General features: G+C 35.0%; 3 protein-coding genes across 7 annotated transcripts in view; 2 read left to right on the top strand and 1 right to left on the bottom strand.

The window, feature by feature from the left end:
* On the top strand, positions 1-2,754 carry LOC119076619 (zinc finger protein 33A-like). Its single transcript, XM_037183482.1, has 5 exons — positions 1-884; positions 944-1,021; positions 1,080-1,229; positions 1,323-1,372; positions 2,391-2,754. The coding sequence occupies exons 1-5, from the start codon at positions 135-137 to the stop codon at positions 2,731-2,733; spliced, it is 1,371 nt and encodes a 456-aa protein (XP_037039377.1). The 5' UTR covers positions 1-134; the 3' UTR covers positions 2,734-2,754.
* Positions 2,755-2,854: 100 nt separating this feature from the next.
* Positions 2,855-12,655, bottom strand: LOC119076628 (thialysine N-epsilon-acetyltransferase). 5 transcript variants are annotated; one of them, XM_037183496.1, is made up of 4 exons: positions 8,810-8,999; positions 3,496-3,547; positions 3,352-3,439; positions 2,855-3,284 (listed from the first exon to the last, which is right to left on the bottom strand). In XM_037183496.1, the coding sequence occupies exons 1-4, from the start codon at positions 8,882-8,884 to the stop codon at positions 2,966-2,968; spliced, it is 534 nt and encodes a 177-aa protein (XP_037039391.1). In that variant the 5' UTR covers positions 8,885-8,999; the 3' UTR covers positions 2,855-2,965. The 5 variants fall into 5 exon arrangements, with proteins under 5 accessions (XP_037039391.1, XP_037039393.1, XP_037039392.1 ...); XM_037183498.1 differs by lacking the exon at positions 8,810-8,999 and adding an exon at positions 5,529-5,659; XM_037183499.1 differs by lacking the exon at positions 2,855-3,284 and adding exons at positions 5,529-5,679; positions 5,741-5,792 and having other exon boundaries at positions 3,377-3,547; positions 8,810-9,268.
* Positions 12,656-13,132: 477 nt separating this feature from the next.
* The window catches only part of LOC119076614 (box A-binding factor-like), a 38,059-nt gene continuing 26,253 nt past the window's right edge, over positions 13,133-24,938 (top strand). The window contains exon 1 of the mRNA XM_037183476.1: positions 13,133-13,806. Within this exon, the coding sequence (XP_037039371.1) occupies positions 13,782-13,806 (25 nt within the window). The 5' untranslated portion in view covers positions 13,133-13,781. The remainder of the gene's footprint in view (positions 13,807-24,938) is intronic.

The following is a 24,938-nucleotide window of genomic DNA, read 5'->3' as shown; positions in this document are numbered from 1 at the left end:
AGCAAAAATCTTATTTTCTTTTTTGTGATTTGATTGTTTCCTTTTTTCTTATTGACAAAAAGCAACATAAAATACAAATTTTTACTCATATCATAGAATTTACCGGTGAAACCGAAACCCCAAAATCTATCGACATGGACCTATCGTCATTGCCCGACCAAAAGTGCTGCATATGCGACAATTCCGTCGAGTCCGAGAATAGCAATATCTTTGAAGTGGTCAGTGGTCACAGTCAAACTCCTGTTCATTTATTTATGGAAAAATTTCTGGGACACAGCCTGTCTAGTCGAACGGAAACAAATTTTTCGAATCAGTTGTGCCAGCATTGCATCGATAAATTCAACGAATACGATTTGGCTGTAGTAACGGCACAAAAAGTTTCTAACGAAATGCTGGAACGTTACAATGCAACGATCACCAAATATGACGAATTCAAATTGGAAGTGGTAGAACAGGACAATTGCGTGGAATTCGACCAGTTGAGTGGTTATGATGACGGTGTCATTGTGATAAAGGGTGAAAATGCGGAAGGCTATGATGATTACACGTTCATGGCAGATAATTTGGATCGTATGGAGAAGACAAATGTAGCCAGAAAACGTACACGCAAGAAACTGAAAGTGGAACGTTTGCAAGAGGATGATGGTAGTGAACATTGGGGCTCCGTTGAAGTTGTGGAAAAGAAGTGTCAGCGACTGTTCAAGTGCCAGGAATGCAAAATTGAATTCGAAGACAAGTCACAGTACAGAGAACACATACGGAGTCATGACATGGGCAGTAAAGAGATGCACGTCTGCGACGTCTGTGGTCAGACATACAAATCAAAAACAGCGTTGGCCATTCATGTTGACCTGCACAAAGGCGTCAGTCCGCATAAATGCGAGGTAATGACAAATTTTCGATTTCGTTGCGGAATGCCAACCGAAACTCGGTCCATTCACAGGTTTGCGGCAAGAAATTCACTCAGAAGGGTGCACTAGTCCGACATATGCCGATCCATACCGGGGAACGTCCCTATCAGGTAAAGTCGCTCCACGTTTGCGAAAGTCGAACCAAAACATTTTGATTGACCGTTTCAGTGTGACAAATGCGGCAAGCAATTCATTCATTATTCGTCGTTTCACATGCACCAATTGGCCCATGACAATATCAGAGAGAAAAAGTGCTCGATTTGTGGATTGGAGCTGCGTTCGAATTCTCATCTCACCAGACATTTACGAGTCCATTCGGTAAATATTGAGGCCATTTCCGACGACGTTGCATTTCTTTTGTATTTTTGAAGAGAATTACTGGAATTTACCTAAAATTCATTTTTTCCATAGGGCGAGAAACCGTATTCGTGTCCCACCTGTGGTCAGAAATTTGCGCAGAGGTAATTCAACGGATTGAGTATTGTTAAGGCAGGTCCCAGGACCTAATTTAGGTTAATGGTTTATAGTTAAGGATCGAAAATGGTCGATCCACTTCTGCCTTGGAATTTTAGAACGCACAGTAAAACCCCGGACTCAACCTTTTGCATCATGCCGATGGGAATTTTTTTGCTAATTTTTTACTCGTAGATGGCATGTAGGTTGAATCGATTTTACAAACTTCAAAATCAACAACCATTCCCTATCGCAGCTTACAGAGAAGAGTCCTCTGCAGTTTTAGCTTATCATTTCGGACAACTTTTGAATAATCCACCTCAGCTTAACTTAACAATGATACCTTGTATGGATCTGTGTGTACCGGCTGCCAAGGCATCTGATTTAGTATCTTCAACCGATGTAGTGGATGTATTGGAACTGTAGACAGTTCGAGTAGATGTAGTGGATGACATATTCACACCACAAAAGTGCACTAAAGTCGTCCAGATGCAGTTGGACTATCATTGGCAACTACAGTTTTCATGATCTACAGACGGGTTTCATGGAGCACCAGTGCTCCTCGAAGTTCAAAATACACCGAAAAATCGTTCAAGTTGAGGTGGGATATTCAAAGGGAGTCGGAAATGTTAAATTAAAAATTCAGAGTGGTTTGTCTCGGCAATCTGCAATAGGGAATGGGATGTTGATTTTCAAGTTCTTAAAATCTTCCTGCTCTATACCAATGTTCAATACTTATGCTCTTAGTTCTCATGTCAGAAGCGGATCCTTATTTCCATTTCCTCTTGAGGACAACCCTGAAAGTTCTAAATCGAATTAAAGCTCGGGTCTGCAAATATTTTCTTCAAGAGTCGTCAATGTCTTGATACCCGAATATTTCTGGCATCCTCTAAAATTAGTTAACCAACGACAGAGTCAGTTGGAGTACTCTAGAGATTTACTTAATTCTTCACTGTAAATTACCTCGTCTCCAATACACTTGCTACTTGACTTCAAACTAAAATTCGTCGCATCATTCCATTCCAGATACAACATGACCACACACCTAAAAGCCCACCAAGGTATTCACCGTACTACAAACAAAATCCATTCATGTCCCGTATGCCCAGTGACATTCAACAAATTGCCGAAATTGGCCGAACACATGTCCACCGCTCACAATATGAAAATGGAATTGCCGGCTGCTCGATCGAATCGGGTGCAAATCAAGTCACAGACATCGAAAAATAACGCATCACTCGATGCGGACGCAAATTTGGTTTCGTTGGTGTCGGATGTGGATTTGGTATCGAACTATGCGGGTAATGTGGGCGACAATTTCATTGGCATCATGGAAATCAAGAATGAATTTGCCGCCAACGTGCAATAAACGGAAATTTTTGAGTTGAGACTCGATTGTGTTTGTGTTGGATTTTTGCGTGTTTAGAGTGGAGGAGTATGAGGTCAACCAAAAGAATGGAATCTCGTCTCAAGTAAGTAACACCGTTGTATCTCGGTCGGGTTTTTTTAATTTTGAATACTTTCTCGTTTAAATCGATACCATCCATCACGTCGATTCTTCACAAACCTCGGAATTTCACAGTCTTACGGAAATGAACCGCTCACTGAACTACTTTCGTTTTCACCAAGTCATCAATGGCATTTTTGTCTAAACGTAACAAATTCCACTCTTCCGATTCAGTCCAATTTGTCGCTCCCATGGACTCATAAAATCGACGGGCTGCCGTATTCCATTCCAAAACATGAAAGTACAATCGTGAAGCATTCACCTCCTTTGCATGCTCGGCAATAGCTTTGATCAGTCTTCGGCCGATGCCCAAATGCCTGTAACCGTCTTTGACATAGAAGTCTTTTAGTTTTAGTGTTCGCCCGAGCCACGTAGAATAACCGTTAAATACAATTGCATAGCCAGTTGACGCTCTAAAATGGAATGAAAAGAAAATGGGAACTGATGTCCAATAAAATTTCATGTAAAAAGTCTCAGCACCTCTTGCCATCATGTTCGGTTTCAGCGATGAAGCACACAAATGTTGTAGGATCAGTTGACGACAGGAAACCACCGTCTCTGTGCAGGTCTGTATTGAACGTGACAATATTTAATTGCATTGGTTTAGGAACGTGGACGCGATACCTTCTACTGTTAAGCTGGGTTCGTTGGTCATTTTTTCGAATTTAGCAAGTTCCTAGAATAGAAAAAAGTAAAATTTTCAATTTTTTTGTCATGGCTGTTAGGATGTCGGTTCCACAAACTCTTGAAAATAGGAAATAGATCTCGTAGAAATGTGAGCCCATAAGATTGGAATGATTCATATTGGAAAATCGATTTAGTGTCATTCGCATTTAACATAAAGTCCAATTGGGAATGGTTCTGAGGAATTAAAACAATTTGTTTACTATGAACCACGGCCATGGTTTGAAACCTCTGCCATAGTATATTACACAACCCGAGACGAGAAACATTTTACCGCGACTTTTACTTGTGAGCCCTTGTGAACGAGGATCCAAATGTAATTTAAAAGTAGGGCCTGACTCGGTCGAAATATAATCTACTACTTCCCTCGTTAATGGCCCTTCTAGGATACACTAGTAAAAGTTGTGGAACAAATGTTTTAAATGTTTTTAGATCGCATTGGATATTCCAATGATAAACTCAACTCAATTAAGAGCGCTCACCCCTTGGTAAAATTCTAGCCTACATTTGTGCGCAATAATATTCGTTTTTTGATGATTTCTCTGAACGAAAATCATTTTTGAAAAAGTAAAACCATTAAAGCATGCAAAAATGTGTTACTTTTAAAGGAAAAATTGGTTTGTAAGTCATAACTTTACCCACTTGGAGAAACTATTGCAAAATGTGTAATCTGTTATCAATCAAGCAAAACACAACTTTTAAAATTATAGGTTCGGATTGTCATGATCAGTTTCCTAACTAGTGTTGAAATATCACGACTTCGTCGCTTTTATTTCGACTCCAGAATTTGACTTGTTCAGTTCTTCGTGGGTTATATTCGCGTAGGATAACCTCTTATTTGCTAAAAAATCCTTTTAAAATTGCTTGGTTAGTTTTCTTTGGTACAAAAGCACGGGAGCCAGATTACATTGTCTGTTTTTCTCGTCATAGTCAACAGCGAGGACTAACTGATTCTGAATTTGGTAATGAGCATGCCTCAAGAAGGCAAGATGTTATCATCTGTTATCTAAAACGACGACAGAAATAAACGATGACCTATCCACAACGTCGTCTTATATATTGCAAGATCCAATTTAAAACAAATGAAGTAAAAGATTTTTTGTCAATCCTTCGAAAATTCTTAGATCAAATCAAGTAATAGATTCGTTCAGTCGGAACTCCCTAACTCTGTCGTCTGTTAAAGGTTAAAATCAATCTAAGTGGCACATTTTCAAGCAAGCTTCAGTTAAAATCTATTCAAATAATCTGGAGCATGAGAAATAAGGTAAGAAAACAGCAATGAATTGCTTGAAATGATACTTTAAGTGCTTCAAGCTTAGAAATAAGGTTTGTAAAATGTAATGTCAAGTTAAGAAAATGTTTTTTTTTTGTTCGTAACCATCATTTAATTTCGATTCCAATTTCAATTTGAACAAATTTTATCCAAATCTTCCCTACGAAATACATAATAAAGCCAGCTTTTCGATTCAGTCAAATTGGCTGCGCCCAATTTTTCGTAAAACTTTACGGCCGGATTCCAATTTAACGCTTGAAAATCGATTCGACAACATCCAGTCTCCGATGCATAGCTAGCAATTTCTTGCAAAATCATTTTGCCTATGCCAAGTTTACGATAGCTGGGCTGGACGTACAAATCCTCCATATATAGCGTTCGACCACCCCATGTGGAATACGATGAAAAGAAACAGATTGAATAGCCAATTGATTTTCTTTGGGAAAAAATGAAAAATATATTCGAGTTGTGGTTGGCTGTCTTCGTCGTCGCGTAACTTTTTTAATTATTAAATCCAGACGAGAAATTTATTTTGAAATTTTATTTTTCATAAAAAAAACACAAGAACAAAAAACAACACAAATGTTTAAAGTCTATAAAACCAATTTGACGTTGAACGAACACGATATAATCACAGCACAACAAATATTTCATTTTCTTATCGGAGTTTTTAATATTTTATAAATATAGATGATCTTACCGGGTCATTGGCTGTCGATTTAATGTTAAATCAACATTACCATCGTCGCCGATTCGATTCGTTGTTGGGCTGATTTCTTCAGCAATGAAACAGAAAAATAATGGATGGCCATTTGCGTCATTCGAATCGAAACCACCGTCCCGAATGAGATCTTAAAGATTTGAAAACAGGTTCGTTAGATGGTTAACGGAAAACTTGTGTTGAAATCATACCATCAACCGTAAGTTTCGGTCCATCTGGCATCTTTTCAAAGTCTGCCAATTCCTGAATGTGAAGAAAATGCCGACGGTAAATGAGAGCAGTCACAAAAGATATCACATTTCCATTTTTGTTGTTGTTAGGTTTCTTTTAGAAAGTTTCTTATTCACATTTTCAACTGTTTTTTTACAAAAACCTTCAATCGTGAGATGCAGAATCACCGTTTAATGTCTTCGTAGGACGAACACAGGTTACACGAAACAGTTAAAGATGTGTCAGGCCTTGGACATAAAGCTATAAAAATCCCCAAATTAAGTTGCCTAAACCTGAAGTTCGAGCACTTCCAAACTACACTTTGACTAAAGTGCGCTAGGTCTATTTTCGTTAATTAAAATTCTGTAAATTCTACAAAATTCTTGATCATTTATTTTGAGAATTTCAAGATTAATTTTCATGAACTTCCAAGAATTCTCGAAAATAGGTCATGAATTCGAGGGTCTTTAAAACTAGCAGACGAAAGAACCTAAAGCCCATCTTGTCCAAATGAACTACTTTCTGATAAATTCAGGACAGACTTTATGAGTCGAATGCACTAAATGCTGACAGATTTCCGTATGCAACTCTTTATCAATATCAATGAACCATTTTGGTCTAGAATTAGATGGAAAATTTCGCTCCCATTTCCCGCTATAAATGAATTAAGACCTCTTAAAAAGAGTAATCATCTGTTATCGGTTGCATCGACGAAAGTGAAAGATGATCCCTAACATGCGTTACCTCATATGGAAAACTGCATGTTAACACCAATGAAGTAAAAGATCATATTTTATAACAAACTCTACCAATGCTAGCAAATACAGTTGAAGCAAAAGAAGTAATAGATTGTACCGTGATATGATTAACATTTTTCAAAGTTGATGATCTCTTTGAAATCGCTAATACCCGATGAGGGCAACCCAAAATGCATCTATGTCGCAATCATAACGAAACTGAGTTATTTGCTAGCCTTTCTAAAATAGATATGGTGATAGATGATGGTCATAAATCAGACAAATATTTATGTACTTGAGTGGCACAACTATCTTGAACTAAATTCCCATCCATTTGCCCATTTTAATAATTTCATGGTCAACATAGTTCAAATTTCATCTTAAGTAGCACCAGAAATGAACACAATGTTTACCAAAATATCCAAAACAATTGTTAAATTGAACGTAAACATAAATTGCATAGACTGTGACTCATATAATACAGTATTTCCCTTCACACTAACATAACAAGCACTCGAAAAAAAATACATTTTTAAAGTACAGTGAAGGTAATATACCTGGCCTGGCTGTGCATGCATCGTGCAACGGTATTTAAATGACCTATCTGTACATGACCTATAATAATAAATCTTAAAGATTACAATTACGAATTATTTAGTGTGAGTAATATGAGAATATTGTTAATCTATCGATTGCATCCAGTAAAGATGACTAAAATTGGTTGTTATTTGCTTACAATATTTTCTGAGTATTGTTGTCTTCGTTTAGTCTTATTGCATTCTATTAAACCCGTCCAAAGTACAGATTCGTATTTGTCATTCTAAACGCATATATTCAGGCGGACAGAATGGATTATAAAATTTGAAATAAAAATTTATGATCATCCATTGGTTCACCGTTATGTCTACATCATACACCGAATATTCGACGTCCTTACTCATCCGTAACAAAATAAAATAGAAAGAAATCTGTGTAAAATTGGAGAAGAATCGAAAGTGATGCTTTCGATATAAGGGTTGACTTTCAGGTAGACCGATAGGTAGAGCGATAGACTCACGTACAATATCTCATGGGTTCGACTCCAGTATCAGACATCGTTCATAGGGTTTTTCCTAATAAGTGATTGGTCGCTGCTGTTAGTTACCACTTGTCGCGCTATGGATGTTATACGTGATTCTAAAATATCAGCTACTAGCGACACCTAATAGATGTTCTAATAGATCAATTATAATCGATTCGCAACTCACAAATGTAAAATCTCAACATGCCCATTTGCAGCTTGGGCTGTTTGCAGGGCATTAGCGTTCCTGTCCATCTTATCCTATTCTAAGAATGATTTCACATCATGAAATAGTAGATTACGTACTGGTTTCGAGATTTTTATTTCGACGAGTCTGGCGCTTGCAGCTCCAGCCGAAGACGAGGGATGAAAACACAAAAATCAAAATAAGAATAGCCAAACAATTGCGTAGTATATTTTACTCGCTCCATCACCGGCATCTCGTTTTCATTCACGAGAAATCGTTTCCGGGGATTTGGAGATTGTTACTTTAACTTTTGTGGTTGCATGCATGCATGGAACAGCATTTAAGGGGATGATGAAGTGACAAATAGGGAATGCGTGAGACAGTAAAATTACAGGGCAAATCATCGATAATTTGAAATTCGTTAGATTTCCTGAAAATCGTGGAAAAATTGTATACTTGCAGCTACATTCATTTTAAAAATGAATCAGATGATTGCAACGCAAATCCTCAAGAGAATAGAAAACGTCCTTTTGAGGAACCACCCACTTAACGACAAACAATTGTAGTTGGACTGAGAACGACCGAAAACCACACAAATTGAATGGGCTGTTCTTGGTTATTTTGCCAGACGCTTTCATAACAATTTCATTATAGAGCGCACAGACATTTGTACGCATGAGTTGATATAATTATGTGAACAACAACAGACACAAAAAAATACGTTCTGAGTTGAACAGTTTCTAAACGTGGCTCCATATATGGTGGCTTTTCGATTGATTTAATAACTTTGTTATCACTGCGTTTCGTTTCTAGCTAATGAAATGTATAACTCATTGAACTACTAACCCCGTGAAGCGAGTTAAAGTTCAACACAATAATTAGTTTTTTTACGTTCCTCAAACACAAACGTTTTTAACTCAGGCTCAGCCACTACATTTTCGTATAATTTACAGCGTTCAGATTCGGTTTTTTTTTTGATTTTATATCGACGGACATACAGTAAGTCCTTCGGTCGATTTAGCGTAAAACAACACTATCACTGAAAGTTGGCATCGCTTTTTCGAACCTGAATCATTAGAAGAACATCAGCCATATCCTCTTTTGCAGCTCGCCTGACGGTAATCCTTGATTGGTCGGCCATGTTTCCCTGTTACAATTTTTCCCACTTTTCATTTACACAGAAACTGTAAGACTGAATTCGTCTACTAATCATGGAACTACACCAAGTGAAAAACGATTCTCTGTAATCACATTGAAATGTTCCTCTTGTTACAATTGAGCATGCTGATTAGATAAGGGCTTGAATAAAAATTTCTTTTGGACGGGGGCTCTTTATCATTCGTTATAATTCTTTATAATATTCCATATCAATTTTCAGGAGTTGTTCACCGTTCAGTTGTGCGATAACTTCTTCTCTACTTTTTTTTATCAAATTTTACATGTTATCATGTATGGTATGAGGCCGGTCTCTTCTCAATCTTCTTCATTGTCGATTGTGTACATCATTCAGATTCCAACATAGGCGAATAACCTCTTCGATAACAAAAAAAATTAAATGTTTCAGAGAGAAACACAATAAAATTGGAAACGTTTCTGTCTGAGTTCGTATCATTCAGTTTAGAATGATAAAAACCAAAAAAAAAATTCTGTTGCATGTGAGTGTGTCGTTATCAAAAGCGGATCGCAAATCTATTCAATGTTGTTCAAATATTTCATTTAAATATATTTCAAAAGGTTCCCTTAAAACTGAATTTTGTTGGGTAGGCAGAAAAGATCACATAGTTAAAAGCCATATTTTTGGAAATCATATTAGGACAGACAACTTAAACAAATAGAATTTTTGATAACGAACATACTGTGTACAAGCAAACCGAGTCTAAGTATATATTTATACAGAGCGCAAATAAAAATTGTTTCGTTCTTATCAAGTTTACATAACAACAAACTAAAATGTGTTGTGGTTTCTTTTTCGGGAAAGGAAAATTTATCTGAGACTATAATTCTACACACAGACACACAATTTCGTAGAATAAAAAACAACCAAAATCATTTGATTCTGCTTTACACGTTCTATAATGGAAATGACGGTTAAGATGGGCCATGTTTATTGGAAAATTGAAATCAGTCTATCGATGTCGAAAGTGAAGAAACTTCGAATCAGACATGAGGCACAATTGCCGTAATCGAACGATGAATCGTTTTATTCTCCTCAACAATACCTACGCAGGCTGCAGTTGTCGTAGGTCACAACTTGGTATTCTAGGTTTGACTTCGCTGGTAATTATGAATGTGTCTTGACAATGCAAGTAAACTAATGTAGCTCCTTAGAATTGTTTACATACTGGAGCTACGCGGATCAATTGCAATCGATATATTTTTACGGAAAATAAATGAAATGAACTAATGTGTGGACATTGTCCTAGATTGTGCCTAGATTGATATTTGTCCTTGCCCTAGTCGGTACATGAAACTTACCACTCGCCAAATTATAAAAATGTCCCAAGAAGGGCAGAATCTACTACTTCAATTTTCTATTACTTATGTTGACAGAAGTTTTTTGATTTTTACATGACCTGAGGCCTAATATTTAGATATTTTCAAAGATTTGCTGACAATATTACGAAATTTTAGCAAAGAAAAGTTCCAAAAATACACTCTGGTCCAACGCATTACTACCATGAGTGGTATGTGGTACTCTAAATATTTGACACTGTAAAAAAGGTGGAAACACTTTTCATACAAAATAGTACTCTATCTGGCTCTTCTGGTCTCTTCTCGAAATTGTTATTAAACAATAATTATACAATGGATCATTCTGTCAGTTCCGTTGTCTCCTCACCTGAAGAGAATGTAGTCGTAAATTTTACACTTTGAAGCCGATGCTTTGTTTGCCATTTTTCGCGTAGAAAAACGGATGTAAATGTACCAGAAGCTGTTAAAAAGTTTCACAATTTTCCATCAGAAGTTCCATGTACAGAAAGCAAATCATTTCATTGTGCACATCTAACAACATCTGATTTTTTTCCAGCTGGTGTGTCATTGATTTTGTTAGTATGATCTACATTCATAGTTTGTTACCCGTGACATACACATGCATATTAAGATATATAAACCCGAATTAAACCAAGGTTCTGTAAGAACAAATTAAGACACTTACGAAAGCGGGTGGGGTGAAACACAAATCTTGACAATTTAGACATTTATATTGTTTCAAAAGTCAACTTGAAAACAAAATTTTGATTCCACTGCCTTCGTGATCAACTGGAAATTGTCTCTCTTATTGAATTAAGCAAACATTTCAATGTTGATCAGCTGATTCAATGTGAACACCGAAAAAATTTACTCCCTGTACTTATGTGGTCCACACAAATGCGTTACTTCTAGTCGGAACTTTGGTTTTGTGTACAATGTAAGCTCACTGAAACTGGCAGAACAAATATTTTTCGTATATTTGGTAGCGAACAGGTTTCTTGGTGCCAGGCGCGTCGAGTTTTAGTTGAGTCGTATGGGGCAAGCGGAGACGATTTTGGAAAAATTTGAAAATGTCGAAAAAAAAAGTTCTCTGAAACGTGGCATGTTTTGTGGGTCTTGTGTTATTGCATCTCTCGCCTTTAACTCGAGCTGGAAATGCCACACTTGGCAAAATTAAAAGTAAAATTAAAAGTAAACAGGGCGTAAGCTACTATTTTTATAAATGAATAAAAGCTTGCACCGCTGCTCTTCTAAAAATTTGCTTGTTTTCCGTTGTATTATGGTAACCAAAAAATCTGCAAATACTTTTGCAAAGTTTTCACTCTACAAAGTTAAAAAATGTTGTAACGTCGTTATGGTGTAGTACAACGCACTTCAAGCATGAGTGGTACTCTAAATAGGGTCCTGAAACCTGGCAGTGTGTTGCACAACTGTAACACACTGTAAAAAAAACATTTCATACAAAATAGTACTCTGTTCGGCAGCTGTATCATGACAGTGATGACTTTGGCTTGCAGTGCGTCGTGCGGTACCAAGTTTTGCCAAGGTCCAATTTTTAAAAATCTCACATCTTCTGGGTAAATTTTCTACAAAGTTTTCTTGTGATGGCACATTTCGAGATGTAAATTTAAATATTTTGAGTTATCTTTGTCGTAAGGCCCGAAAATAATGAAAGTGAATTATACCCTTCTAGGATTCACATCAATTGTTCAAGTTTAACTTTGTTCGTCCTAGATTTTTGTTGAAAAAACCTTCTCGTAAAATGTTTGAGGTTTGTTATTTGTGCATAAACTCGTATTCGTATTTTACTTTTCCAGAAACATCAAGATTATCGCTAGTAACCATCATATACTTAAAGCCCAACACACACTAGCATCTAGTGTCAGTTGGGAATATGATATTTCTATTGTTAAAACCGGTTTTAACAGATTTTAGCTGATTTAAACAATAGAAATATCGTATTCCCGATGACACTAGATGCTAATGTGTGTTAGCCTTAAAACGTTTATGTTTCGAGTAGTACTTAACACAAATTGTATTACTTCATTTCTTTGAACATTCGTCTTACTATATCAGAACAAATACCTCGCAGATCATCTCGTTAAGTCTTGTCACTGCTGTCGCTAACAGATGACTAGAAAAAATTCAAGAAAAATTAGCATGTAATGCTTGCTAGGAGAGTGATATATTTCCCAAAGGCAATGTGAACAGAAACATTATACATTTATAACACACAAAAAAAAAGTAAATTTAGAACGGAGAGTTTTCTATCCCCGTTTCACATTATATTGTAACTTGCTTAAAACTATAAAACAGCAAACAACATCACACCAATACTAACACAAAATAAATTTCATTAATCAAACACATCATTTTTCCCATATTGTTCATTTTTATGGTATTAACCGCGACTCGAATATTATATTATGTGCAAAGAATGAGAATTTGAAGCGACATTTTTACATGAAAACACCATACACAACACACATTTATTATTCCAACATTTTTATATAAGAAATTTTATTTGAATTGTTGGTGCGGCCATTTTGTTTTTAAAACCATTACAAAGTAAGAAATTTTTTTCTGGTGTTGTTATTTCGAATCTAAGTTGGGTACATGTTTGAGACGTTGTATATGTATAGACACCAATGTAGGGCTTGATGTTTCTTTTTTTTCATTTTTTTTTTTTAAATTAAACGTTTTGGTAACATCCCATAATTAATGTCGCTAATGAAGTCAATTAAAATCCCAAATTTTATTAGAACCAATTTTTTGTACAATTTTTTTTTTTTGCGCTTGTAACAACATCAAATTCATATATACTGAGTTATATATGTAGGTTCTCGTTATATATAGAAAATAAAATAAAATTTATATTTTCATTTCACATTCATCGTACATTCGACCATTTTTAATAAAAACGTTCATAAAGTCTCGGGTATGAAAAGCACAGCACAATTTATAATAAAATGTGAGTGAAGCTTATAAAGAGCTGGTATAAACAACAGTATACGCGCTACACTTAAACAATTTACAACCGAACCGCGGTCATTTGACGCACAGAACTCCGTATCGAACGATTTACACTTTAGAACTGCACAACCAATATTTTGCTTCCGCCAGTTTACTTTTTAATAAAAAAAAGAATTATTTTTTTTTCTATATTTTCAACGGGTGTGATTTGTACAAATATATTTTAAATAATAAATTTTGTTCGTTATAATCACTTTACGATATTGTGAGCTATATATTTGTATGTACAACAAAACGTGTGATAAGTACTGGAAAAACCATTATCAATAATATTGCCAATGCCTTTTCGAATCAACGTTTAGTGGGAAAAAAAAGTGATAAAGACTTTGTCGTCACAACGAACACACCGACTTTTCTGATAAGTAATACTTTTAAGATAATAGAAACTTTGATACGGTGCTGTATGGTGAAAAGTGTTGGTAATTTTTTATGTTTTGTTTTGTATATTAATTTAAAGAAACACAACAGTTCAAGTTCACGCGGAAAAAAGGGGTTAACATAAAACCATCAAATTGAACTTACAATTTTCCAATATGTCGTCCGATAAAGATTATTTTGGTAAGTGAAAACTGTTCATCACACCGAAAGGTGGCCATTTTTCTCTTTATTTCATTCATCAACCACATTTTCCATCATCATTATCATCATCATCATATCCACCTTACACTGGCGAATAAAACTTATCTCTCCTCCAATTAAAGATAAACCGAACACATAGTTTTTGATTAGGACTTGTGTCGTATTTAATGCACCTAAAACTCACACAAATCCCGATTCGTTGTTATCAATTTTTGTTGTGTAGATTGTGTTATCACAAAGTTTCCGATAAAGATATGATAAGGTGTACATAAGGTGTGATAACTGCACTTTTTCATTCTTGACAATTAAAAATAAATAAAAAAAAGTTCAGTACGAAAGCAAAAGTGGTTCAGTCGGATGCTATTTGTTGCAGGAATAACAACGAAATTTTTGCATGATTTTTTTTGTTGATTTTTTGTGTGTTAAATGGCGAGTGTGGAACTATAAAATGTGGATTAACTGATTGGAATTGGTGGTTGTATTTCTGTTTTGAAAGACTTTTTTATGTGGGAAATTTAAGTTCAGTAAAAAATTAGTTTTGAGTGTCAAAAGATTCAATAGCTCGTATGGTTGTTAGTACTAAGTTGTTTAATTTCTTATGGTGTCTGAAGAATTATCTGAAAATTGTATTTGATAAAAATGTCACTCCTAATTGTAACAGTGAACGAGTTTGCGCTTCTTTTTTTGACAATTGACCATTATCAAATTAACCTGTCATCTGTTATCGATAACGACGACAAAAATAATGACAAGCTCTGTGTAATATATAGTTATTTATATAGTAAAATGGATGTTAAAGACATTGAAGTACAAGATTTGAAGTCAACAGACTAAAAATACTTTGATCAATGGAAGTAATAGACCCGATAATAAAACTGATCATATGCTTGCCGTCTGTAACAGGTTAATAATGACTAGACAGGACATTCATTTAACGAATTTACTAAAATTTACCAAAAGCTACCGAAGTTTATTGAAAATTTCCCGGTAAATTTCCGTAAATTTCAGTAAATCTACCAATAAAATGTCCTGTGGCTCGACTTCGGATTTGACACTACGAAGTGACTATTGGCAGGCGCCTGCAAATAGCCATTCTATTATTGAAAATACTATTGGCAGGCGCCTGCCAATAGCCAATTTATTATTGAAAATGCTATTGGCAGGCGCCTGCCAATAGCCAATTTATTATTTAAAATGCTATCGGCAGGCACCTACCAATAGCCCATGTATTATTGAAAATGCTATTGGCAGGCACCTGCCAATAGTTAATTTATTATTGAAAATGCTATTCGGAGGTGGATTTAGTCTAACTTCAAAATAAAAATAACAAAATTGCAAACGAAACGACTAATAATCTGGCGGGTCATTAGCCTCCTACAATTTTTTCGTTTTAAGTGACTTGTCCAACAGACAGCACATCATTTTACTGCTATGTGACCTTATTCTCCTTATACGAAATGATAAAGGAAACAATTTTGCCATGACACGAATTTGATTTTCCTGTGGAAATATTATCGAAATTATTTTAAAATTTGGAAGAAGCATTTTACAGTGAACTCGAATTTTCTCTCGAAGACTATTGGCACGCATGAGTGATTGCTCTATAAAAGACTAATTGCTAATTAGCAACGGCCACTCTATTATAAATTTAGCTTTTCCATAAATGCAATTTTTGTGTCCGAAATCGTGCTAATTTTCCACATAATAAAAAATGAGAATATCCAAAAACTTGATTAGACTTAAAGACTGCAAATGTTGGAATAAAACTTAAAGAAACGGAGATATTGTAACTCCGTTTTTATGCTCTGAACTGCTGCAATAAGTCTATGGCTGTCAGACTGGGAAGTTCATCCCTTAATTGTTGCAGTGGATATATTGAAAGACGTATTTAGACTGAGCAATAATAATACTGTGTATTCAGGTTTTATAACACATAATGTCACACGATACAATAACTATATTAGTAAAGGAATTTGCTTACTAATTTCCCTTTACACAATGACCGTTGTCATTGCACTCACTAAATATGCTCACGGTGAAACATTCCATACTCGATATTTCAACACTTTCCCTTAATGAATAATCAATTTCCTAAAGATTCTTCATTATACAATGCAAATATCCAAAATCACTTGAAACTAAAAATTGATAACACATTAACCATAACCCAAGTCTCAACTGTTACACATCATTTCACCAATCACATTCCATTCAGATGATTGCCATTCTACAAGTTAATCGGACCTCACTCTCCCGAAATCAAACTCTCTCAAACTCAAGTGATTACCCACTTCTTCTTTTACTTGGCCATTTAACAACATGGATATAATCTAACGATTCACGAGCGTGCACTACTGTGCAACATACGAAGTGTCGATTCATCAATTCATTACTTCAAAATTAATGAACTTCAGCAAAAGGTCTGTGGCTGACAGACTAGAAAGTTCATCCTTTCAAGAAGTGCTGCAAAAGATCTGTGGCTGACACACTAGAAAGTTCATCCTCTTACGAAATGCTGCAACAGGTCTGTGGCTCACATGCTAGGAAGTTCATAATTTATGAAGTGACTGTTGCAAAAGGTCTGCAATTGACAGACTAAAAAGTTGGGATATTATATTCGACCTATAGTTTAATTCAATACTACCGATAAAAAGTAACCGACACCATATTTATACTCTAAATACAGCATAGTTTAAAGAGCCGTGAATAACCGATAAAATCTCTTGTAATAAATTATCGATTAAAAAAGGCATTACGCCCATAAGTCATAACCCATACAGGTTAATGCTCGTCATCGTTGGTATAGTATCAAATATTAATCAAATAAAGAAATTTACCTTAATAGTCTAATTATTATTGACAAGACTATTCGCAGTCGAAAGTGGAGAACATGAGGTGTTTTGGCGCTGCGCCAAAACACCTCATGTTCTCCACTTTCGACTGCGAATAGTCTTGTCAATAATAATTAGACTTATCGCAGGCGCCTGCCAATAGCCAATGTATTATTAAAAATTATATTGGCAGGTGCCTGCGAATAGTCTCTTCAATAATAAATCGGCTACTTGCAGGCGCCTGCCAATAGCATTTTTAATAATACATTGGCTATTGGCATGCGCCTGCGAATAGTCTTTTCAATAATAAATATGCTATTGGCAGGCGCCTGCCAATAGCATTTTCAAACATAGATTGGCTATTGGCAGGTTTTGCCTGCCAATAGCATTTTCAATAATGAGTTGGCTATTGGCAGGCGCCTGCCAATAGTCTCTACCTTGACACTAAATTAATTCCACAACAATTGCAAGTTCTGACAACGAAAATTGAGTTCTGTATAAATAGTTCTGCAATAACTTGTGAAAACCATGTGAATATTTTGTGCACCGTGTTGCACAACGTCGATTTTCGGAGTCTTTCACGAGGTACACACTACGAAATGTACTAGAAATGTAATAAAATTACTCAAAAATCTATTACAATGCTGATTTAGTTTCCAAAGAGCAATTCCCTATTCAAACCCTGATAACAATTGAGAACATAGTGACTACAGCAATAAGACCGAGATATTTCTTGTAATCTTCTTCATTAATTTTCTTGCTTCCTCTTAAACCAAGGTCAATTTTGGGATAAATAGAACAAATTCGAATAGTGATCTCTGAGAGCTGTCGGCTTCTGCTCAATAAATTCCCTTGATTATATCTGGAATAATGGAACTCTTACACCCATTCTATAACGCTCGAACGTTTCTGTTCTTTGTTTGATGAAAAGTTTATTGAGTTTGTTCTAAGCAAAAATCAAGTCTCTAGGAAATTGTATGTATGAACCAGATAAATGTGTGCTGTGCATGTAATAATAAACTAAAAACTGCAATTTCCAATTGTTATGCCAGCGTAATTCAATAAATACCTAACTCGGTAGCAAATTTTTTTTTATGACTTAAACAGTCTTGAACTAGTTTACAGGAGGTGCATTACGTATTACATTTGCAACTGTGTGTGCAAAGCAAAACTACGGATTGAAATTAAATTTCATTTTAAAATGTTGCCACGTATCGATATATAAATTGTAAACATGAAATGTACCGTACATACACCGTAGTTACATTCAGCAATATGAATTTTATTGTTACTTGTGAAAAAAGTACTCACTCGGCTGTCATGGAGAACTTACATTGGTTCAACAAAAAAAAAGTTGTGTTGTACAGTTCACATAATATGCAAACTAATTATAACACAATAGGTATACGATACAAAAAACAAGTAACAAAATATCGGTAAAAGAAATGAGAATGAAAGCATATTTTGATAGCAGCGAACGCAACACCTGTTAAACACTGTCGATGGTGATTCTTTGAATCCTTTTGACCCAATATTCATGGCGATCGTGTGATTTTTGAATGAAATTAAACTCGGTTGAACAACCTGTTGAGTTTCGTTTTAATTTTTGAGGATAGCTGTCGATTAGAGTGAAGAAAGTGTTAGTTGATTGTTGTTTTAGTTCAGAATATTTACTTAGCGAATAATATGCATGTTTCCAACATTCCATCTGACTTTCTCTATTTTAAGAAACCCTTCCAGACACTTCCTAAATATTTATAGACGGTAAGCGTCTAATTATCCAATTATACCTCTTCTGACGGAGTGGTGAATAAACTAGAAAATCCCTAAAAATTATAGAAACACCTTGAAAATCCGGTAACGAAAAACTTCTTAAAATAATACAGGTGACGTCACTAAAATTTAGGCATGAATTTGACTCAGCTGTTTTTCAGTTGGTCCACTCATCCATGCAAAACTGATCATGCATCTTTACACGGTTTTACCACTACCGCACGCGCCTGCGCATTTCATATCTTGGTACGAAAAATACTATAAATCTCAGCCCTTGTCATGAACCTTTGTTCATTTTTTATTGAAAATCTTCAACTTCATTTGTTTTAACATGCATTTTGCTATATAAGGAAGCATCAACCAGAGTTTATTGTTTACTTTAGTTGTGGCTATTGATAACAAATGACTAACCGTTAAAAATGATGATACTTTCCGAACACTGCAGATGGTAGTAGCCCATTATGCAAGCAGCATTCATACGTAAAATGAGTATTCTAATCTTTTGAATGAACTCTCAAGCTAGATTCACCCTTAACGGGGTTAATTCTGATACGTACTTTCGAGTGTTCTATACAAAATCTTTGACTTCATCTGTTTTAACTCAAATTTTCTGATATAATAGAACATCATTGTTGCCGGCATGTTGCAGCGGTGATCACTATCACATCTCATTGTCTTATGTCGACTGCATAATACAGTCACTCTACCCAATCTTTTCCCATAAATATAGATCCGATAAACCTGAGGGCTCTCGATTAAAACTGGATTTTGTTATCCTTTACCGTTTTGTTTCGTTGTCTCCTTTATAAAAAGTTAATTTATCAATCAACGACAACGTCGTCGTTCACAAGTCATGGAATATTTAAACCGATTTCGGTAACAGCCTGTAAATCAGTCCGATACATGTAACAAGTGCGACAATATTTTATTGCAGTCATCGAGAAATGTTTTATGCTGCGATAAGATAAAGGGAAAATTGTATGTCTCTGACCACCAGATAACGGCAGACACACGTTAAAACATTGCCGAAAAGCAATAAATGGGCTATCAAGTGATGTAAAATTGGTTTTTAATAGCCAGAGGAGCAACCACACTCGAGAATTAAAATTTTTACAACATTTTTAAACGAATTTAATAAACCATTCGATGAAAGTTAATGGCTTTTTGACACACAGACAAAAAAAACTCAATTTTTTTTATCATTCAGATTGTCGCAGCTACAATCAACCGAGTTGTTGACTATTTTTACTATTGAAACGGATTTTTAATTAGTAATAAAAATATTAAAAAATTATTTCTCATTTCAGAAAATTTATTTCTTTCACATAAAATTTCGGTTTTGCATGTCTAACATATTCCGTGATGATATTATAGGCTTCGACTCACATAAATATTAAATCTTCAAATAAGAAAAAAAAAAATAATTCTTGGTCTCCGTATAGTACAGTGTAACATTCATAAAAATTTTAGTCTCAATGGTGAAATTAAGTGTGACATTGAGGTCGCCCATAAATTTCTTCATTATGACCGATTCGGAAAATATTCTTATTGCCTTACCCTTTTCGATGCATATAAACTGGATCGTTGGGAATTCAGTATATTTTTCGTGTGAAATGAGTTTTTCGTTTTCTTCAACGGTGAAAGTGTTTCACATGCACGTAGGCAAGACGATGCACGTTAATATTTTTGAGGAAGAAATGAATGTATTGAATTTCACCATATAAGCATCAACGATGAAATCAGAAAATTATGGTTTTTATTTGGAAGATTTATTGTGCTGTTTTACAGTTCATTTGAAAATAATTTGTTTATGTTTGGAAAGAGAGAATTTTAATTTGTTGCCGGTTTTGTTTTATAATCGAAATAATTCGAAATAAAATTTAGAAAAATCGGACGGTAAATGAAAGGATTTTCCATGCGAAAATTATTATTTTACAGCTGAAACTTCGGCAGCATTTGTTGTGAAAGACGTTGACCTCGAGAAAAAGAAGAAATTTCATTTTTTTTTCAGGTGAAAAACACCCTTGAATTTTCATCAGTGAACTTCATGCTTCGGTGACGAAAATTAGGTCAATTTTGGATTTTTCTCGAGTTTTCGTTCTTATGCATGAAAACTTACATACTTATGGTGGAGATTGATTTTTGGCAATTTGGTGAGTGTTGTTTGCCTTATTCTCTACCCCAATATGCAATGAAAAAATTGGCGATTGGTTGAATGACATTTCTAGTTAGAGAAGTGTAGCAGTTTTATCCCGTGAGGAGACAATAGAACGTTTCTCCCTCGAACTGTCACTTCGTTTATGTCTTCAAAAATAAAGTGGTGAATTGGAGTTTTTTTATGTCACGGGACAAAATTACAGTCTACAACTCGCTATATTGCCTAAAATTTATCGTCCACAGATACGTAAATAGGCGAAATATGAAATTCCAAGTCGGTCGAAATTACGGCCCTAGGTAAACCAATAACTTGTTTCTCCGATGCGTTAAGAGTCATATCGCCAAGACTTCAGGTATCTTTATGCACTAACACTTTATTTGACTAAAATCCTCCGAGAAAAATTTAATCATTTTTCTCTTGATATTACTAACATTGGATCTGTTTCAACGACATATATTCGCGACATATCGAAGCGTTTTTCTATTGATAAGGTAAAAGAATAGTAGACTATAAAAAATGACTGCCGTAGTACCGTTCCAAATGCTGTTCCATCTGTAGAGCTCTCAGAAAGAAAGGAAAAAATCTGCATTTTGGCACCAACTTTTTTTCCAAGAAATCTGTGGGCCTGCATCACAAAAGTACTGGGTTTATTTATATGTGAAACGATAGTGGGTGAGGCCAGCTACAACATCCCATACTCAGTTCCGTGGAACAACGAAGTTGCAGAGAATCCGAACTCTCCGAACATTCACTATATTTTTAGTCATAACTCTCGTGGATGTACTCGCACCAAGCAGTGCGTATACTCTACCTGTAGGTCTTTCCAAAGCCGATATTCGTACAACATTACAACAATTTAAAATAATTTTTTCTTGAGTTATTGCTGAAAAACTGTTTTCGGTACCCTCTGACATGTCTTCACTTTTGAGCTCTTTTCACAGAACTTTTTTTTTAGAAAAAGTGAAAGATACGTGTTTGCTGGAATTGAACGACGAATCCAACGAGCTATCAGTCATTAAAATCGGAGACCGCTTGTTCCCAAAATTAAAAAAATCGCCTGAAGATTTGGTGATATGACTCTTAAGAAAATGGCTAATTTCTACTAACTCTGATAATTCCGAAAATCCTAAGTTTCCGTTGACCCAACAGCTATGACAATTTGTTTTATGTACTTTCTAATAGAATTCGTGAAATATGAGATGGAAACGTAGAGATTCTTTTTGGTTGTTTGGACGACTCTCCTTCAATTGTTTGTGACTTTTGTATAACTTCACTTTCTTGGAAGCTTAAGTGGAAACTATTTTTCTTTGTCACTTATGGAACACATGGGACTTTTTAACGTTGCTACCCGACTTTTCCCCGTTTGTTTTCGTCCTTATGGTGAAATACCATCGCTCATAAACCAATAACATTTCATAATTAAAATACCATTGCAGGTTTCACGTTTTGTTTCATCGAAATAATGACATTTTCTTACGTTCTCAATTAAAGCAATTTAAATGTGAAGTTCAGTAGAAATGCACACTCCGTCGACGACCGATAAAATCATTTCTTTACCTTTTATAATCTGTTCTCTTGTTTAAAGTATCCCTTACCAAATCTTGTACTTCTATAGTTTGGCCAAACATTTCTTTATATAAGAAAAAACAAGTCTCAGTTCATCATGTAATTTTGTCATCGTCGTTGATAACAGATGTAGAAAAGGGAATTCGGCTCGCTTAGATTTTTAAGTTTCGAACGTTACTTACGACACGAGTACATCCAGCTAACAACAGTATTGATCTTAAAATACTTTTGTTTAAGGTTTCATTGCTAAAGAATACATTCAATATTTACGATTAAAATCCCCTATTCTTTCGGCATCATAAATTTCCTGCATTCGAATTGAAATTAGCACAGGTTCAACAAATAAACAAGGAAACAGAGAAACACAGAAAATTTGAAAATTATTATTTTAAACCAAATCAATATTTATTTTCTATGCCATTTTTTACCTGATAGAACACATACGAAAATTGGCATCATTTCTTTCGTTAACCACGCGACTCGTTTGCATCTTCTGCATAATATTTATAAAAACAACTTGAGAAGAGAAAAGATTTTGTTGAAAGTGTTTTAGGAAAATATAATGAAATTTACCAAACAATATTATTACGGTCAAGTGGTAAACATTAACACGCGTTGAGGGGTGCTTTCGGAATATGATGTGAATTGTTTTTCTTTCTTTGATCCTTTTGTGTTTATAAGATAGCAACATTTTTCGTTGAGATGTTGTTTTTTACACAATGCCCATTAGAAAGGGAAACATTTTTTTGTTCGCGTTGTTTTCTCAGACATTTTGTGTTCCGATTTCAAAACTCATTCCGGATCTGAGTGAAGAGTCAAATGGAAACAAAGTCTTACAATGACTTCATTCGATAATTAAAATAAAAAACAAAAATTTACAAAATTCTATTAATAAATTCCATGCCCAACGGAAATCCTTCTCTCACAAAGAGTCTTGGCTCAAAACACAATGAAAAATGTTTAACAGGAAACTCATAATATGTACGGTCTTTTGTTCTGGGGAGATAAGAACGTTATTAGAAAATGTACATTAAATTTAAAAACTATTTTTTTTTGTAATGAAATCAAGGCGACACATGCACATGTAACTCGAATAGCTGGAGACATTTCATCGACTATGTAATGTCGTTGTCAGCATCGTCTCATTATTTCGTTAATTTTTTTTGGTAACAGGCCCGTGTCCTGAACAATAAAATAATCCAACAAGGTTGTTCTTCTGTCGTACCTGTCGGTCGGTAGTATTCAAATATATGGCCGTGAAAGTCGCTGTTATTTGAAACATTCACTCATGACAATCGCATAGTTAATAAATCTGCTACTTCTTTTGTTTAAAGTAGAACATACTGTCTGATGCAATATGCAAAATCTTTTACTTCATTTGTTTTAACACACATTTTGCCATAAAAGTGTACACTGACCAGAGCTGATCGTTTATTTTCATCGTTGATGTCGCCTACAGATTTGTTTTGACATTCACATTTCTTCAACACGATTGCACGAATGAAACAACAGCCATCAGGGTCATAAGTGTATTGTTTTAGGCTCAACATAAATATAAGTAAGTTTAGAAACTCAGCCAAATTTGAAAGCGATACTTCAATTTTTCGTCAAATAAAATTCGTAACACGATTTGACTCATTTTAAACATCCTTGACCATTAGTATCACAATGAATCACAATGAACGAAGACTTAGATCACAATGAAAAAACGGGGAACGACATCGTAATGGAAATATTGAATGAGGAATCTACAGCGACATGACGAATGAATTAACTAATCTCCGACTGAAAGAGCAATTCTTTGTGTTTTTTTTTTAAATTTTGAGCTTATGACTTGTCGCCAAAATGATAATTTATTGATGGAAAGATTATGTTTTCAGTTCTCTTGTTTTTGGGCGGAAAAAAGCTGAAGATTCTCGTGAATCACAAGATGAATCAATTGTATATTTCAGTCATATTTTATGTGCAACTCAATTTTGCTAAGATTTCGGCAATTAATGTGCGTCCAACTCGACCATAGAGTCTAAAGAAACTTTTCAACATTAACACTAGCAGGACGAAACGGAGAGCTTAGGAACTTCAGGGAAGGAAAATACAGGGACGATTTGTTGAAATGAATGGATATATCTAGTTATTGCAAAATGAGTTTTCAAAATGTTGCATGTTGCTGAGAGCATGGTCCGTTTTATATCAACAACGTTGAAATAATCCTGTCGACCACAGTCCCAAATTCTAGAAAATATGTCCTGAGTTCCATGCTATTGATTAGGGTCTCACTGGCTATCAAAAGATCCTCAAAGGCAAGATTAAGTCGCTAATATATTGTTTTCAACCGAAAATATAAAAAACATAAATTTGACAATATGGCCAGTCTAGCCCTGCTATTGATGTATGTGCCTCGGGATCTGGGACAGTAGTTCGGAAATCAAACGCCCTGTAAGACTATTGTATCTTCGTAAGAAGAAGTTACTCTAAAGATTTAGGATATTTTTTCAAGTGCAACACCACCACGAGCATCAGTTGGTTTAATTAGACACAGGGATGTTGACTGGCCAATGGACCTACGTTACATTCTCATTCTTAGGTGACTTAACAAATTCTTCATTCCGAACTCTTTCCCCTCCACTTTTCTCGTATAAGTGTCTGGGCCATTTTCTTAAATTAGTTTCGTTTGAAGTCGAAAAGTCAATACAATAAAAATAAATTTTCATTTCAAAAATAAATTAGATAAATAAATCATAAATCATCTGAATAACGACACAATCCTTTCTTATTATAATTTT

Source organism: Bradysia coprophila, unplaced genomic scaffold (genome assembly GCF_014529535.1).
Source record: "Bradysia coprophila strain Holo2 unplaced genomic scaffold, BU_Bcop_v1 contig_232, whole genome shotgun sequence".
Taxonomy (NCBI): domain Eukaryota; kingdom Metazoa; phylum Arthropoda; class Insecta; order Diptera; family Sciaridae; genus Bradysia; species Bradysia coprophila.
The sequence above is the reverse complement of the archived record's forward strand: the minus strand, read 5'-3'. Positions and strand labels throughout refer to the sequence as shown.

Bases quoted from the DNA above. Each gene is read 5' to 3' on its own strand.
- LOC119076619 (XM_037183482.1), top strand. From the start codon at position 135: ATGGACCTATCGTCATTGCCCGACCAAAAGTGCTGCATATGCGACAAT. The intron at 1,022-1,079 runs GTAAAGTCGCTC...TGACCGTTTCAG, and splicing joins CCGGGGAACGTCCCTATCAG to TGTGACAAATGCGGCAAGCA. The intron at 1,230-1,322 runs GTAAATATTGAG...TTTTTTCCATAG, and splicing joins GACATTTACGAGTCCATTCG to GGCGAGAAACCGTATTCGTG.
- LOC119076628 (XM_037183494.1), bottom strand. From the start codon at position 8,884: ATGGCCGACCAATCAAGGATTACCGTCAGGCGAGCTGCAAAAGAGGAT. The intron at 5,793-8,809 runs GTTCGAAAAAGC...CTTCACATTCAG, and splicing joins ATGTTCTTCTAATGATTCAG to GAATTGGCAGACTTTGAAAA. The intron at 5,680-5,740 runs GTATGATTTCAA...CAAATCTTTAAG, and splicing joins ACCGAAACTTACGGTTGATG to ATCTCATTCGGGACGGTGGT.